Genomic DNA, 18,670 nt, shown 5'->3' on the forward strand with positions numbered 1-18,670 from the left:
CTTACTTTCAGTGAAATGGGGATCACCTGAGCACAGTGAATGTGTCTCAAGTGATTGCAGTATAAAGACACCTGTGTCTGGATGGTCCAGTCACTGGTTAGTCAGTATTCCTGGCTACCATTACACCATGAAGACAAAAGAACACTCCAAGCTAGTCAGGGGATGGATAAAAAATATCCAAGGCACTGAAAATCCCCTGAAGTTCAGTTAAATCTTTCTGGAATTTGACACAGCCACTCCAGAACATCACCTTGTTGTCTCTAAACCATTTCTGTGTAGCTTTAGCTGTATGCTCAGGGTCATTGTCTTGCTGGAAAATAAATCTCCCAAGCTGTAGTTCTCTTGCCGGACTGAAAGAGATTGTCCTCCAGAAATTTCCTGTATTTTGCTACATTTAGTTTACCCTCTATCTTTACAAGCCTTTAAGGGCCTGCTGCCAAGAAGCATCCCCACAGCATGATGCTGCCAGCACCGTGCTTCACAGTGGGGATGGCATATTTGAGGTGATGTGCAGTGTTTGGTGTCTGCCAAACGTAGCGTCTTGTCTGATGGCCCAAAAGCACCATTTTGGTCTCATCAGACCAAAGAACTTTCTTCCACTTGACCATGGAGTCTTGGTGAACTCGTCATGATTTAATGAGTTTTCTTCAACAGCAGCTCTCTCTTTTCCATTCTCCCACAAAGCTTTGACTGGTGAAGAACCCGGGCAACAGCTGTTGTATGCAGAGTCTCTCCCATGTCAGTTGCTGAAGCTTGTAACGCCTTCTTAGGTGTCTTGGTGGCCCCTCTCACAAGTCTCCTTCTTGCACCGTCACTCAGTTTTTTGAGGACAGTCTGATCTAGGCAGATTTACACATTATTTTGTCCCCTGCTTTAGACTTTTCAATAACCTTTTCACTGAGTTGCTTGGAGTGTTCTTTTGTCTTTGTGGTGTAATGGTAGCCTGGAATACTGATTGACCAGTGATCGGACCTTCCACACACAGGTGTCTTTATGCTACAAGCACTTTAGACAGCACTCAGGTGATCCTCATTTGACTAATTGTAGTACAAGGAGTACAAGCACGTGTGTTCACTTCCACATCAATGTTAAAGAGGGGTTTTGGTACTTTTTGGTCAAAAAATTTGAATTATATTGGCCACGGTTTATTTATAAAAAATGAGGGGTAAAACATCCAAAAGGATGAATACTTTTTACAGGCACTGTTTAACCCCACTTTAAAATGGCTACTGTGCCTTTAATTCAGGCATAATTTCCCAAAGAAGCTCGTGTAAACTAGTACTAAATGGTGTGCAGTAATGAGGTGTAGCCCTGTTAGCTTAGCAATGGTAAAATGCTTTAGATAAGAAACTGCATTCAAGCATTCAATGCTTTGTTTATTGAAAATGACAGACATTCTTCACAATACAAAATTATACAGAATACAAACTGTATACCAAGTCCAGTATAAAAAAGAGAACAATACAAGTGTTACAAAGGTTTTCATTGATTTGCAATCTCGTCTTCATTCAAAGATTTTAAAAGAAAAGACAAAAAAAAAAAGAAAACAAGGCACAGCCGGTCCTATCTGAGAAGCATAGTGCATACAATACAAACAACACAACACAAGCGAAACAACAAGTTTCACATTGTGAGGAACATTTAAGAAAAGATTTTTACAAGGATTCAACAAGCTCTCTATGCAGAGTTAGCTTCTGGCTAGTCTTTAGCGGCTAGCTACACGTCACTACTGTCCATGGTGGACAGGGTCATGTGGAAATGTGCTGTACTTTATCACAAAGAGCCACAGGCGTCTCAGAGACGCCGCGGATCATCGTATGGCTTTAACCAAGTGCTTTCAACCACTGGAATCTGAAGCAACTCAAGTGCAAAAAAGTGAGGTCACATACTGTCTCGTAGGACTTTTCTGAAGCATAGACAGACAAAAGATCGCTGCTGCAGACGATGATAATGAGAGAAAGTTTCACGTGAGATGGATGAAGATGTTTGATTTTTTTTTTCTCAGATCCTGGATCAGGATTTGTGGGTGGTGGGGGACAGGAGCAGAGAGGAGGGTGTTCCTTCCAGGTTTGGCAGGGGGACGGGCATGTGTCCGTTGATTAGGTTGGGGAACTGTGGAGGAAAGAGAGAGAGAGGGGCTGAGAGTTAGCGAGGAAGGGACAGAGAGGGGTGCACTGAAAGCTGCTTTCCTGTGAGGAACTGTAGCATTGTCACTGGTCTAGTTTCCTGTTTTTTTTTTTTTTGATTCATTGTGCCTCTTCCTTTTCGTCTCTGTCTCCCCCCTCATACCTCCAACCACAGAAGGAGAAGTCAACAGTATTTGTGCACAAAGAATCCGGTTTGGTGTGTGTGCGCCCGTGGTGTGGGTGTGCGTGCTGCACAAATGAGGAGCAGCTCTAAAACCAGTCCACCCTGTTCAGACCGGCTCCCCTGGGCTCAAACAGGAAGTATTCACAGGATTTCCTCTCCCTCTCACATGCGCTGAAACAGGACACCTCTGCTTACTGAGTCTCAACCAGTTTCACAACCATTGCTGTCTGCTACTTTTGCAAAAACACCAGGTTTTTACATTTCTGATCATATTTCTAGTGAAAAAACCTGCATGCAAATGCAGATCAACATCATCAAAAACACAATTTAGTAACCTCTGGTAAAAATTTGGAAACCAGCTGATCTTGTTCTTTACAGGAAAATGTCCCCCTGCAATCTTTAATAACTGCTGGGAAGATCGGGGATTTTGCAGCAGTGCTTAATTTCACCTGCACATCCTTCCAGTTAACCTTCCTTCAAACACCCTCTTGCCTTTTTTCTCCCGTCTGCATGCCTGTTTGTGTGTCTTACCTGGAAGAGGGAGCTGTGGCCCTGCAGCCGGGCGGGGCTGAGCGGAGCGACAGGACTCAGGCTGCTCCAGAAGTGGATGCCTGACAACAGCGGACTGTGAGCCAGCAGCAGACCGGAGGGAGTCTGCAAGAGTGGAGGAAAAAACACAGAAAGGGGGAGACTTTAAGTAAATAAGAGGAAAACAGAGAAGACAACATATTTAAAAAAGAGAAACACTGGTTGGAGAGCGTTGCTGTCAGGGATTTTGGTAATGCAAAACATGCTGAAATACTAAATGAACGTGTATCGGCGTTTGGAAAAACAAACTGACGGAGCAGGAAGGAAGTCTGTGGTTTCTCCTCAAGAATACAGGGGTGATGACTGGAGGAGAGGAGGAGGTGGACGGTGGGGGATGTTGTTGATTGGGGCTGGGGGGAGGAAAAACATATGAAATCAATTTCTGCTTCTCTCCTCTCGTCTTCCCTCCCCCCTTTTCTCTCCACTGTGTCACCTCAGAGAAGAGAGCCAGTATTGCTGAGGGACCCGGCCTCACTCCTATTATTAATGGAATTATTGGACCATATGGCATCACTTAAGGCCGCTTCCCCCCCCCCACCCCCGCTCTCATTGGCCGGACTTGCAGAAGATTTCCGTAAATCGCTTGTTTTCCTCTGATCTCTTTTTTTGCACCCTTAAAAACACATAAAGCGAAGGTGTACTGGTTATACCGTTCTCAGAGCGCAGTGAAGCCTCTGATGTGGCAGAGACACTTCCCTTTGTAACAACCGCAATATAAACACATTATTGATTAAATAGATGATTAAATGCCAGGTATTGCTTGGAGTGAAGCCCGAGGGCTTGTACTAAAGATAAAAACAAACCAACCTGTCACAGCTGGATGAAATCAGCTCTTAACTTGTGACATGCAACAATTTGAAACTTGTAATATAAATCATCCACCAGTAAGTCTTGTCTTATATGCAGCTTTGCATCTAACTCACGTAACTGTTTACTAAAGTTATATTAGGCTAATTTACTCCATTATTTTTATTAAAAAATGACATTTCATACCTCTTTTCCACTTTTGAACACAGTTCGCTGTGGTCTGTAGCATGCAGTGGCCAAAGCACCCGAGGAGTAATGACCCAGCATAAACCAGCTCTTTATCAAAATGCTCAGTTTTTATGTGTCTATTTGAATGCAAATGAGCTCCTGCCATGAGATCCTGCCACTTTTTTCTGAGTTATACGAGCAAGGGCACAGCTGTGTGCTTTTATGACTGTTGGTAGAGATAGCAGGTGAGAGGCAGGTATTATTATAATGACTCAGAATGATCTCAGATTTTAAACAGACTGCAAGATTTAGTGTTTTCAGACATAGGGTGAACACAAATAAAGGGCTGAGTTGGCTTATTTCACATTTTTCACGTTAAGTATGAATTAAAAGGAACTTTTTTCCAATGCTTAATTCTAAATACCTCATATCCTTCAACTAAACTATTTCTAGGGACACAGAGGTTCTCTGATGACCACTCAACAGTCACAGAGTTATAGGGTGCTTTCACATTAGGCCCTGTTGTTTCGAACCGCGCCACGGCAAGGTTCCCCCCCCGGCTTGCTTTCACACGAGCAACATTGATCCGTCCTCGGGCCCACTTGCGTATTTACTCAGTCTGAAACAGCAGGTGGCGGTATGCATGTAGCTGGTTTACAACCCTGCAAAGTAGGAGAAAGAAGAAGAAGCTACCATGGCAACCACTGGGGTCAGGACCTGAGCCAAGATTGTTTTGTTTTAGCCCGGCAAAAATTCCATCTTGCAGCCATGGATGATTAAAATCACTTTTAAGGGCGCATTCACACCAGAGCTGTTTGGTCCGCTGTAAACGAACTCTGGTCCATTTTCCCGGATAGTCTAGTTCGTTGGGAGTGGTGTGAAAGCTCACACGAACTCAGGTGCAGACCAAACAAGCGGACTCTGGTCTGCTTGAAAACAGGGGGTCTTGGTCTGCTTCCAACCAAACCCTGGTGCGGTTCGTTTGAGGTGTGAAAGCAAAGCGGAGCAACTTGTGAACCAAAGACAGGAAGTGGCATAAAGCGTAATGATATAAGGATTTATATGTGATTTAATACACTCAAATACATGTCGGTACCTCGCTTGGCGTCTGTGTAGCCATGGCAACACGTCGTAGTCCATGCTTATTTATTTGTCCTGTGTAAAGAACGACATGTTGGACAGCTCACCGTCTCGCTGGCTGCTCGTAATGCCCCAATGCAAGAGCAGAAACCCCAAGACAGTGTAAGTTCTGTTTCTTTCATTGTTTATGTGGAAAAAAGACCGGTGGAAGGAGCTGGATTTCCCCGCTTTGGCTTCTTCTACTCCAGCTTTTCTTCTTGGTCACCGTTTGTTTGTGACAACAGCGCCCCTAGCGAGCAGATGTTGTAGGTGTTCAGACAGTTTGGTCCATTTAACAAAGAGCAGTATGAATGCAAACCAAACCAGAGGGAAAGTGCAACATTGTTGCCATTTCCGTTCCAAAATGGACCGAGTCCCCTGGACTATCAGGTGTGAAAATGACCTAAGATACCAGCAACTTCGCTCTTCGTATCTGCACATCTACGTGCAGCTCAGAGGATTAAATGGGCTCACACTGCACAGATACAGCAGTTTTTGAGGTGACAGGAGACTTTTACTACCTTTGCATCTCCTCTCACTGACTCCAACTTGTGTTCATCTGTAAGGTGAGTCACAGCAGACTGTTTATTTACTGAATTCTGAAGATTTCCACCCTTTATTGGGGAAAAATGTGAACAAACTGCTGCGCTGTTGAAAGAAGTTTAGCTTTTACAATGATGTCATAAAGCGGATTCAACGCTCTGTCCCATATCCGAGTGCTGTTGCATTCACATCTCATCCGATCCGTGCCAGAGTCCACTTGAATCGCGCCTGAGACAACCTCCCCAAGTGGGCCAGTCCTGGTGCCCAGGCATGGTTCGTTTGCATTCACACTACCCAAACGAACCGGACTTTGGGCTCAAGTGCACTCAGATCAGGGACAGGGCCACTAGTGTGAAAGCCACCATAGTGATGCCCACCCAACAGTCACAGAGTCACTCTGATGCCCACCCAACAGTCACAGAGTCACTCCAATGACCACTCAACAGTCACAGATTCACTCCGGTGACCACTCAGCGGTCAGAGACACTCCGATGACCACCCAATATTCACAGTGTCAGAAAATAGAATTTTCATTTAACAAGCACCTCAGCCTTTCTTAAATGTAAAATATCATGCATTGTCTCTTACTGCTTTAATGTATTTCAAATACTGTAAGAAAGTTCACTGTGGTAAAGTGCCTTACTTTTTATGCACATTTACACACACTAATCTATTACTGAATTCAAGTTACAGCAGTTAAATGCCTCACCTTATAGGCATATTTGCACCTATTAGTCTACTTACCATACTAATAGCTAATTTAATCTATGTACTGTATGAAAAAACTGAAGGTAATTTATCTATTCACTGTAATTTAGAGGCTGTAAGAAGGCTTTTTGGTAAAATGCATCACTTCATATGCATATTGCACTTATTAATCCACTTTCAGAACAAATAATATATTAAAGGTCACATATTTTATTCCTTTCCGATAAAATATCTTAGCCGAGCTGGCAGCTGAGAGAAGGATCAGGAGAGGAGGGCAGAACTTTCTTTCAAGTGGGGAGGGCCAACCGAACCTGGGGGTGGTGCTAACTCTCCACATGACATCATGAGGGGAAAATCTGAGAACGGCTTGCTTTAGCACACATTTGTCTGAAAGGTGGGGGGATTTGTTCTGATTCTTGGGAGGATTTTGGACAGACCAGGGGCACATATTTTTGCTAGAAAAGCCTGAAAAAGTGTATTTTGCCTTATATGTGACCCTCCACAGCCACCCTTAGACTCATAAATATTTACCATTTTAATATCCTCCCTCAGTCTATTTCTTGGGTAAATTTAGGTTTAAGTTGCTCCTTAAATAAATAAAGCTGCAGTCTTTCCAGTAGCACATGCCAGACTGTGTCAGATGTCTCTTTAAGGACACTGACATCAGACTCTGGTTAAATCCCATCATCCCCTGTGGCCGGCGAGCCAATCACACAGAGGGAACAGAAACAAAAAGCATCAGAAATATTATTGTTCTCTGAGATTTGATTCTTATTAGATTCACTGTGCTTCAGCTGGCTCAGAGTGACATGCTGTCTGCTGGTCTACCTTAAATTATTAAGAAAAGAAGTAACAAAACTGGTTAAAATGTGTCAAAGGGGAGCTTTGGGCTATGCAGACATGTCTCAACTAGAGGCAGATGAGCAGGGTTTAGAGCAGTTGGAGGTGTTTGTGAAATGAATCAGCGGTAAAGATAAATTATGCTGTACATCAGGGGAATGTAAAGGAACAATTTAAATGGGTCACAAATCCCCCAAAGTGCCTTAATCATAATTTTAATGCTCTAAATGAGGAGCATAGAAGACTTTTATGTGTAGTGTGCTCTCAGAGAAAATGATGGATGTTTATATTTAGGTTAATCACCTGTGCAGTGAAAAAGGCAGGCGTAAGGGACCCAGACGGCAGTGCTGGGCTGTTCAGGGCAATGGAGCCGATGTCGCTCCCTGACAGCAGCAGGGATGGAGCAGGGATCTCCAGAGCTTTGGGCTTTTTGCTTTTTGGTGGGAGTCCATCTCCTTGGTTACTACTACTACTAGTAGAGCTACTCCTGACACTGCTGCTGCTGCTCCTCTTCTCAGGAAGCTGCAGGGCTCGCTCCCTGTGCCCCGAGGAGAGGTTGAGTGGCTGAGCACTCTGATCAGAGTCCTCCTGCTCATCATCATCGGCAGCCGTGCTCCAGCTTCCTCTGGTCTGGGAGGGTTTGGCGAGGGGAGAGGATGGGGATTGGTGTTTGGACATGCGAGGGGAGACGTAGGACTCTGGTTTGGTAGACGGTGGGGGGCTTCTGTCATTGGCGTTGGTGCCAAAGCGAATGACAGAGCGCGGCTCCTCCTGGCGCTCCCGCAGAGCTCGGAGCAGCTCGGGCTGGTTCTGCAGGGAGCTGATGCTGAAAGAGGAGTAGAGACCAGAGCGGAGGTAGTCGTTCCGACACTGCTGCGCCCCAAGTGCTGCCAGGGCCCTCCTCTGGGCCTCCTCCTCCCCTTCCTCTTCCTCCTCCTCCTCCACTTCCAGCTCTGAGGCCTCTCCTTCCTGCAGGGGAAACCTTCCAGAAGCCAAGCCCATCTCCACTGCCTGTGGGTCCATCTTCAGGATCTCAGGGAAGGACACAAACTTGTAGACAAACTTCTGGCCAATCACCTTCTTGATGATGTTCTGGAAAAGAGGGAAACACAAACGCACCTTTACTGATATCAATCTATAAAATAACAGATCACATGATCACTACAGAACTATACTCAGAAACTGATACAATTGTGCCAGAGTCTGCATCACAGAGGCTTTACACTGTTTTTGCTAAGAAAGAGGAAGTGGAAGTGTCTATCCAAGGAAATTGTGGCTCTAAAGAGAAGAACCACAAAGAGGTTGTTTCCACTCTCTTGCAACTCCAATGAATCAGCACGCTGTTTAATCTCACCTTGTCGTAGTAGTATCGCAGCGCTCTACTCAGCTTGTCATAGTTCATATTGGTCTTATTCTTGCGAAGGCCCCAAAGCTTCGCCACTTCCTCTGACTTCAGCAGCTTGAATTCACCGTCCGTGGACGTCCAGCAGATCAGGTGTTTGTGGCTCTGGTCAAGCAGCAGCTGCAGCAGGAACTGCCACAGAGTGATGGCACTGTCCATAGCTGAAGAGAGAGGAGGGGGACGAGACATTTGACTGTTAAAATAGTCACATGATGATGTCTTAAGTCAGCTTTTTAGTGGCTTTTTCCTCTATGAGACAAAAGTGAAACAAACCCACTCAGAGACATCACCTGACAGGAAACCATCAGGAAGTATGGACACATTTATGGCATGCAAGATGCTTTAATGACTGAATAAACTCTCTCAGAGGGAAACAAGACTTTGGCTACCTGTTGCTCTCTTCACTTTATTAATCTTATCAGTTTAAAGGTGATTATTCACAGCAAGAATCTTAACACAAGAACTGCCATTGGGTATAATTTACCTGAGGCTGTTTTTGAATTGTGCCTAAATTTGTATTAATAAACTTAGTCATTGACTTTTCCTCAACATTTGTTATATACCTGGTGTTCGCACGGATCCAGATTTTAAATAAATAACTATTTATACCTTGAACTACCTCATGGGTAAAATTTAGCAGATAAAAAAGCATTGATTTTTCATTTGTATTTCATGCCAGTAGATAAACATGCCTTCTGTCTAGAGCTGCATCACCTAATCAACTCATAGACTATCTTCAAATGTGGCTACCAAAGCCAATTAAAAAAACAAAAAAAACCAAAACATCTCTCTTCATCCCAGGGCTGGGTTATGGTGGTAGCAAGCTGAGCAAGTCAACCCAGACACCCTTCTACCAAGCGACACTTTCCAACTCCTTCTGGGGAATCCTGAGGTATTCCCAGACTAGACATGATAAATTCCTGCAATGCATTTTGGGTGTTCCCTGAGGTCTCCTCGTGCCTGGAAGACCTCCAAATGTAGGCATCCAGGAAGCATACTGATGAGATGACCCAGCCCTACTCTTAGTTTCCTTCTGGATGTCTGGACTCCTCATCCTACCTCTGAGGCTGAGCTCAGCCACCATCCAGAGAAAACAGAGTGTGGCCACTTGTATCCGTGTTCTCATTCTTTTGGTCATTACCCAGAGTTCATGACCATAGGTGAGGGTTGGGAGGTAGACTGGCCGGTAAATCGAAAGCTTTGCCTTTCAACTCAGCTCCCTCTTGACCACACCAGACCGACAGTACAGTACTACTGACACTGCACCAATCTGCCTGTCAATCTCATGCTCCCTTTGACCCCCACTCGAGAACAGGACCATAAAATACTTGAACTCCTTCATCTGAGAATCACTCCCCATCAAGAGGGCGCAATCCACGGCGCAAACCCTCCAACCCCCGGCTGTGCTTCGAGATCCTGTCCATGAAAATCAAAAACAGAATCCAAGTGAGGGGCAGCCCTGGCAGAGGCCAACATCTACCAGGAGCGTGTCTAACTCTGTGCTGGGAATATGGACACAGGTCTCACTTTGGTTATACAGAGACCTGATGGCTTGCCGCAGTGGCCCAGGCACCCCCTATTCTTGCAGTAATCCCCTATGATCCTCAGAGGGACACGATCATAAGCCTTCTCCAAGTCCACAAAACACTTTCAGTCCGTCTGTGGTTAAATAAACCCTCTTGATCAGTACTCTTTGTGAAAATTGATGTACTCTGATAATGGGTAAATTTGACCTGTTGGCTATTTTGGTATATGGAGACCCCCATCAGTTCTAGTGTTCATTAAACAACTGAAAAACAACATTTCATAAGGCGTTTTTACTAAATAGTAAACCACCATTTATGATTCCTGGATGAATTTAAAGTCATAAGGGAGAAAATCTGCTAAAAGATGTTTTCCTGGTTTGTGTTGTGACCCAAACAGCATCCTATGACGGCAGCATCGACCAAAAGTCCACTTTTAATAGACTCTGAGTAGCAAGTCTCAGCATAGCTTGGTAATGCTTAGAGGTGTGGGGTGGGTTAAGGGGGCTTGGACCCCAGGACAAGTTTCAACATGAATGAGATACAGCAACAGAACAGCAGTTTCATGCCTTCTCTGTCTGGGTGGATCTGTCACAGCAGCCATTGTGACAACTATAACAATTTTTTCTCTGCTTTTAAAACTGTTAGAAATATCTTCTTTTTTTAAATGTAGACATTTCAGTGCAAAAATCTTCATACTGAATCATGAGAAAGCTTTTATTTTGTACATTTTAGACAAAACTAGGTTAGCGTCTGCTGAGGGAAGGGCCTGTTTTAGCTCCAACATGTGGTGTGAGGACGAGTAGACCGGTGATGAATAGAACAGTGTTAAAGAGTGAAGTGTAATGTAGCAGCAGAAGCAGAGAGAAAAAAAAACATATGAGGAACAACAGCTCAAGCCAGAAATATGCTGCGGTCCAACCTGGCCCTCTCTCCACAGGAAGTATGACGGGCCCAGGGTGGGTTATTCCTTTAATAGAGGAATGTGCAGCCTCGGAGCTCCTGTCTGCCTCAGAGGAACTCACTGATTCACAGTGTGTGTTTGAGCACGTGTGTGTTGGGAGGTAAGCGCTGTGGGTAATCACTAAGATGAATGAGGGATAATAAAATGGGAAAATAATTAGATAATCTAGAAATACTTAGGTAAGGTTAAAAAAAACTTTTTGGTGCTTTGACACCTTCAAATGCAGAATGCTCTAGCAAGATACAACTGTAATGCTAATAAGTGATTACATTGAAAAGTACAACAGCTTTACAAAAAAAGTGCAGATCTTCGTCATATTTGCAGCCAAAGCCTGCAAAAAAAGAGTCTTTTTCTAAATTGTAAAAATACATTGGTAACTTTTCAGTACCAAAATTCTGCCAATGCATTTGTGTAACTTGGTATGGAGGGCAGCACATCTTAGCAATTGAAATTTAAAAAAATGGAAATATTGTATTTATCCTGCTGATATCCTTGGAGATAGGGATGCACAATATTAGATTTTTGCTGATACTGATATACTGAGATTTACAAATTAATTTTGGCCAATATGGATATCAATATGTTAATGTTCAGACCTAAAACTTGAGTCATTAAAATAGAGTTTTAGGATGAACAAATGAACAAATTTAAGTCCTTAAAACACACTTTAAAGTATAAAGAATAATGACAAATTAAGAAAAGTCTTCAGCTGATGGAGATCTGTTGGTCGAGCCTAAAACTCCACTGACTTATATGTTAGTACGTCCAGTGTTTAGAGCTGATAGGCAGCCACTCTAAATATAAGCAGAAATGCACTCCTGCCGTTACAATTGGCTACCATCTGCTGATACCAATGTCATGCCGATAATATCATGCATACTGACTTAAGGCTCATTTATGCTCTACGTTTGAAATGCATATGGGAACGGATGGACCTTTCTGTCGTGTTGATTTAGTCTGTTTTGCACCCGTTCTCTTGAAGCTTAGGGATACGGAACAAGAATGTAGCAATACCGCCACAAATCTCAGGGGCAGTGGTGAGCAATGCAGCCAACAGCTCAACCCAGAGTAGCAAAACACAAGAAACACAGGAAAAATCATTTAAAAAAGGTGTAACTTGATCAAGTTTTCTTAGAAAATATATTGAGTTAGTTGTTAGAGAATACAAACATACCAATGATGTTGCCAATTAGGGCTGGGCAATGAATTGCAAATTAGATTAAATCGAAATATGGCCTGTTTCAATTTTCAAATCGCAGAAGGTACAATATTTCTTTTACCTTAAATGTGTACCAAAATACCAGTTTATACCTTTTTTGTGGTGGAGAAGTTATGCATTACATATCATGTAATCATTCAAAAGTAATTTTCTTATAATAGTCTACAAAAATCCTACTTTCTTTATTTTTGCAACTTTTTTTCTTATTGCACATGACAATAATATAAAAATTTTCACTCCCTTCAATACAAAAAATTCATATACGATTTGCAGTACAAATCAAAATCAGCACAAGAAGTTATTTTTTTTCAATTTTTTAGCCCTTGTTTAATCTAATATTGTGTTGCTTATAGTATAGAATGATGTATTGCTTGTGTTTTTGGGAAGTAACATAAGATGAGCAACTTCAGAAACAATCACATGTGAAATCGCAATATTGGGGGGGAAAAAATGCAATTAGATTATTTTCCCAAATCGTTCAGCCCTATTTCCGAAATTAATGTTTAAAACAATTGATCTGATTTGTAAAACTCCCAGTATGACAGTAATCTCTCATATGTTTGACGATGAAAACAAACCAGTTTGTCAAAAGGCTGACTTTTTCTGTCCAATAGAAAATCTCTTCTTTGAATTAGAGTGAGGTATTTTGGATGACAGCAGGAAACTGATTGGAAACTACTGATAAATACTGGCTTCCAATATTGGTTCACAGAGTCAATATTGGCCAATACAGATATTACATCAATGCATGGGTTTTGGTTATGTTGATTTTGGTACCCCCTGCTATCAACGCAATTCCTCTTATCTCTTTGCCAATATGTCCTGCATGTGTGTAAGTCATATTTTTAACAAAAAAACTTCATCCTTTCATCTTTATATATATCATGAATGACAAGAGTTTGTGGTGGAAAAGGTTATAAAGGGCTGTTACAGCAGTGGGAGGATGTTCATTTTATCTGACACCTACTGCAGCAGTTTCAGGAATTGAAAATAACATTGCTTATGGTGTTATTTGCTTTTGATTTCAGTCTGTTTCATAACCAGTTTAAAACTACTCATGAGCTCTAAGTACTGAAAACTATCACAGACTAAATGTCTGATTATGCTTGTAGTTAGAGCAGTAAGTAATACTATAATCAGACATTTGGTGCTTTTGTTCTGCAGATTTTTACATGTCAGAGTTTGTTCAGCTGCTTAAAATTGTGTATGTCTCTGAGAAATGTTTAAACATCCCCCAAAGTAAGATAGAGCTTGGGCAGTTTCTGAAGGCTAACTAAAACATTCACACAACAAACATGCAAACAGATCTAAGTGTGTTTCTATCTCTTAATACACATGGAGTAATTATTGCATGATGCTAAAAAAAAAAAAACAAAGATCACAGTCTGGTCGTTAACCACAAGATATCTCTGTGCAGAGAGGAGACAGAGAGAGGGCTGAACTCATTTCCGACACTTGCTCTCCCCCGAGTTTTCTATCTACCATGTGAAACTACAAACCTGTCAGAGTCAGGACTTCCTCCTATTCTACTTCCAAGGACAAATGATGAGGAGAGGGGATCCCACAGCAGGGGAGCGTTTCCCCGGCCCTGCCACACTTCCCATCAGGATCCCAAAGGGAGAAGGGGTCACAAGATCACATCAGTGTCCCTTTTTTCACAGCTCCACCCTTTAACCCTCTCTGAACCCAGATTTTGGTTTGACTTCTAAACACTTTGAAGAAGAAGTGAACGTCACCAATAAAGAGCTGCTGAGCTAACAGGTCTACTGTGACACATTAACATTCACCTCTGCAAGATGTTGTGCAGAGGTCCACAACAGTATAGACCTGCTCTAGAATAACTCACCATACCATAACATATCAAACAGTCCGTGCTAAGGTCGTCAAGATATTCAATACAACTATTCATATGAAAAGGGTGTTGGTAAATGAATATATCCCAATTTGCAAAAAAAACAAATGATATGCTGAAGATGTGATGTTATCAAAGCAATGCAAATGTATTTAGACAGTTTGTAGAAGTCTGTCTGCAAATTTTGTTGACTGAAAACAAGAAATTAACCAGATTGGTTATCCTGGACTTCTATTTTTATTACCATGGTATTGAAACCAGTCTCAATACTATTTGATTTTTTACTATTGTGAGTTGTATGATACAAAATGTAATGATACACTATGATAGGATACAATCCCATAAGAAACACGAGTACATACATCAGTGCTGTGCAAAACTTTTAGGCCCATTTGGGTCAAAAATTGAGACTGAATTAAGTCATGGATATTGCAACCTGAGGCCACGTTGGGCAGGAAGGTGAAGTGACACAACCCCAGTTGTTCTCTGGATGTCGTTGCATATTAACAGGGGTATGGGGAAATACAGTTATCTGCTGAAAAAAATGTAAAACTCCACACCTTTAGGAAGAACTAAGGGGCAGATGTGGTGAGTAAGCTTGACCTAGGGTACCACCTGAGTGGACAGCAGGCTTGCCTCGAACCCCTATTTGTGCTGTGGATGTCCCAAGGTCTTTGCATGAATTACCAGGGGTGAAAAAGACTGGACAAAAGAGATGCCATTAGGCTTGACCTTGGCTGCCCGAGTGACTCACACATTTGTTGACATGTGTCTAGCCTGAATCTACCCCACCCCTCCCCATCCCCGGGTTGTGGAACATCGAAATCCTTACGCCATACATACCAAAAACTTGGTCTTGCACATGACTATGCGTAACCCTCTTTAATAATAGCCCAATATAGCTATTCTGCATTTCCCACACATGGATGAGACTTGGGCTGCCACCGAAGTATATTTGCTGACCATTACTTTCCTGTTCTATTTTAAAGTCAGTTTTTAAGTTCATTATCTATGGACAAAAGCGAGGAGTGTGAACTAATTTAGTAAGTCTCTACTAATTGAGCTTTTCCATTGCATTGAGCAACTTGGCTCTGCAGTCTCCCAGCATGCCAGGGGATTTGCTTTCCCACCACAACCAAGCTACCTGTTTGAGGGCAAGTCTAAAGCTGATGACTCAGAGTTTAGAGCCGATGATTTTGAACAGCTGTGTTTCAGTAAGCATCATTTTTTTCCACCAGAAGTAGAAAAAGCACTGTTTGGTTGATCTGTCCACTCACATTATGCCTCTTCGTGCTATTGGCTCGACGTCACCGTGGTCCGCTAGGAGGCAGGGTGGGCGTGCTTGGGCCCTGCTCCAGAGCAGGACCATTCTAGGTGCGGCCAAACTGGATATAAAAAGTTAATCAGCATGGCTTGGTTTGGATTGGCATGGCAACAAGTCATCGTGGAAAAGCCCCATAAATGCACTGTTAGTGGAGCGGCATCCCATGTCAAGAATTAAGCTTCTTATACGTCATTTAATCATTTTTTTACACCTGCTTTCTGCCAGTTAACTCTAAGATAATGGTTGCACACTACCTCATCAACAGTAAGCATTCAGCTCACCTGCAGTGATAACAGAATATCAACACAAGCATTTCAACAGGTAAGTTTTGTTGTCTGAGCATCTAAACACTTAAGGCATACAAGAACAGCTTTTCCACCCCTACCGCCCTAGTATCATTCTGCAGGTAACACTGAATGTCATATAATGAAAAATCACTCTGATTGGACGGACCATAAGTGCAGTATTGGTGTCAGCTTCCTCTCTTGTCACACTTCATCCTTTGGCTTCTGTCACCGCTGTATGACATTATTCTGCTTTCTTCCTCTTCTTTTCTTCTGCTGTCAACTTCTTCTTTGGGCAATTCATTTCCGTTCACATTACCCTCATTCATGTAAGTGTTTACTCACTGAGTCACACCAATAGAGAAATCTGATTAGAGAACTGTCTTTTTGTGACCAAAATATCAATATTTTTTACAAGGATGATAGCAGCCAGATTAATATATTGTCCAACCCCTATCCTACAGTCATCACAATTCAAATGTCATTCAATATAATAATGTGATTATAATCTCAATGCTGACGCCTTATATGAGATATGAGCCTGCCACACAGAGATAACATGAATCATATGGAGCCCTACAGACACAGTACACCACTCTCTATGAATATCCCGGGCTATTGTGTTGGTTTTGGTCCGGGATCAGGAGCCCTACTGCGGATGCTCAGTCTGAGAGGTCTCGCCGTGCGCACAAAGCCATCCAGTGTGTTGGCTGAACGGAAACTCCTAATGAGATTAGATGGAGTGTGTGTGCAGACATTACTTAGCCATGACTAAATCTGCCTTCTTCCTGTTCGTAGACGGTGGAAAATTCAACATGGGCCCACAAGAAAAAGCATCTCTAAACAGCAGCCGAGGGTGTTCTTGCACCGCTCGTCCATTGTTTGCTTCTTCTTCTGGGAAAGCTACGCTCGTATCCGGGACTTAAAAGTTGCACTAACTGTTGCGCACAGAGGTCTGGATCACTTTTCTGCCCCACTGACTCATTTTCAAGATGTTGCTCTGACCGGAAAACGACACTATTGTGACTAAATCTGTAACTATTCTCCCCTAAAACTTCAAAAATCACTTAAAGGGTGAAGTTAAACTCAAGAAAAAATACTTTACAGCAGAAGGAAATCAATTTAAGTGTGGAAAAACATTCGCTAGTACTACTAAACATGCGTTACTCGGCTCTCCAAGCCAACAAAGTTCAGTTCATAGAAAGATGTTGGTCATTTTAGTTACCTGCGATGTCTGCCTCCGTGTTTTCCCTCCTCGAAACTTTACGGTGAAGCTTGTGTGATTCCTTGTTTTTCCATGCTTACTTCTGCTCCACACAGTTGTGCTGGTCTGAAATAGGATCCTGGGCTTTTTCTTTTTCTGAGCAGGAAGTTGGAGCAGGCAGACACAGAGCCGGCTGACTTCCTCTCCCCTACGATTCCCCAGGCAGTTTGCCGTCTGTGTAAACACACTTTCCTCCCCTCCTCTTCTCCTCTGCCTGCCCGCGGACGGCCAGCAGTAGGCCTATGCTCTGACGGCACACATGGAGATACAGAAACTCCTACAGCCCGTGAACTGACATCATCAGACCGCAACCTACCGTGGTGCGTTCAAGTCCACCTCGTTTCAAACAACACTTCTATTCACAGGCGAAAGTCGTTTTTAGGTGGAATGTGTTGGTGACAGAGAAGTAGATTGGAATAAATCTGCGCATTTCAGCGGAAGTTACCAAACCAGTTCCGACTTTATGAAGGGCGGAAGTATCGAAAATGTAATTATAAAAGTGGAGGTGATAATAACTCACATGCATTGAATAATGGAGTGGTAAAATGCATCTCAATTATAAAAGTGATAATTCATGAATAGATCTGATTAAATTGGGGTTAAGTTGATGAATTCTATTGTAATTTGATGAAAATGGTGGCAAATCTGATCTTTTTGATTATTTCGCACTCATTTATCATTGACAATGTAACATTTTCATTTATCATTTACAGAAAAAAGGCCTCAAGGGTGAAAGAAACAAGAAGTGATACAAATTTATTAATGAAAATGTGCTGGTTAAATTCATAGAGGGCAATTAAAACGTTAAAAGCATCTATATCAGTCCACACTGAATATGGTTAAACTACACTTTAAAGTTTTAAATAGTTTACAATGTGAAAGAGCATCAGTAACTCTTTTAAATCTGTGGCAAGGGGAGTCTGCTCTGAAAAAACGAAGCAGAGAGTCAACCTCATAGCAAGTTTATGCACCATTAAGTTCATTAGGGACACCTAAAGTTACAGTTGTGAACCTGTAACTCAGTGAATAACTTCACTCATGGTGTGGATGTGTCTCACATTGAAAAACACAACAACCCACCAGAAACATAAGCAAAAGAAATCCAACATGGATCACTGTACAGCAGGCACCATCCAAACATGACTAAATACATATAAGACACACTGAAACACTCTGCCCAAGGGCATGATGGGGGAACTCCATCTGCAAAATAACTCCAACACTGATGACCATTTCACTCAGAATGGACTTAAAATTAGACTCAACTCTGACATGTTTAACCCTGAGATATCGACACTCCAGGTTTTTTTATTTTTTTGGGGGGGGGGGGTACAACAGCTGTTTGGGGATGTGATGCTGCTCTGCAGTCAACAGAGGTGGAAAAAACACAAGAGTATTGTGCTCAAAGAAATTATAGTTAGGGGAATGTATTTAATTTGTCAATCTCTAAGTTGTTATACCAACCTTAAAAAGAGAATTTAGGGTATTTTACAAGAATGTTGTATGATATGTACAAAGACCACCTTAGCCTATATAAAGCTATTTTTTTTGGTTGAAATTTCAAAAATACAACACAATACTCGTCATACAAATATGTCTGTTAATGTTCAGTGAAGTGCTTAAAGGGGAATGTGCTATCAGTATTTGTAATACAAGAGATTACTCAGGACTGCTGAAATTTCTAAACTAAAATGCAGATTTTTAACCCTCTGGTATCCCTACAAATTGCTGCCTCATTTTCCTCCTAGTGTACAA

The 18,670-nt window shown here is 42.3% G+C and overlaps 1 protein-coding gene across 1 annotated transcript; it reads right to left on the reverse strand.

Moving 5' to 3' along the window:
* Positions 1–1,355: 1,355 nt before the first annotated feature.
* Positions 1,356–17,155, reverse strand: LOC121514526 (ETS domain-containing protein Elk-3-like). The gene is made up of 5 exons (XM_041794671.1): positions 16,877–17,155; positions 8,438–8,646; positions 7,387–8,175; positions 2,842–2,964; positions 1,356–2,112 (listed from the first exon to the last, which is right to left on the reverse strand). The coding sequence occupies exons 2-5, from the start codon at positions 8,642–8,644 to the stop codon at positions 2,014–2,016; spliced, it is 1,218 nt and encodes a 405-aa protein (XP_041650605.1). The 5' UTR covers positions 8,645–8,646; positions 16,877–17,155; the 3' UTR covers positions 1,356–2,013.
* Between the last annotated feature and the right edge of the window lie 1,515 nt (positions 17,156–18,670).

Source organism: Cheilinus undulatus, linkage group 9, assembly GCF_018320785.1.
Source record: "Cheilinus undulatus linkage group 9, ASM1832078v1, whole genome shotgun sequence".
NCBI lineage: Eukaryota > Metazoa > Chordata > Actinopteri > Labriformes > Labridae > Cheilinus > Cheilinus undulatus.

What these genes read in the sequence shown, in the direction of transcription:
- LOC121514526 (XM_041794671.1), bottom strand. Translation starts at nt 8,644, where the DNA reads ATGGACAGTGCCATCACTCTGTGGCAGTTCCTGCTGCAGCTGCTGCTT. An exon ending in CTGCCTTTTTCACTGCACAG is followed by an intron (nt 2,965 to 7,386) that starts GTGATTAACCTA and finishes CCACTCTTGCAG; the next exon opens with ACTCCCTCCGGTCTGCTGCT. An exon ending in GCCACAGCTCCCTCTTCCAG is followed by an intron (nt 2,113 to 2,841) that starts GTAAGACACACA and finishes TTTCCTCCACAG; the next exon opens with TTCCCCAACCTAATCAACGG.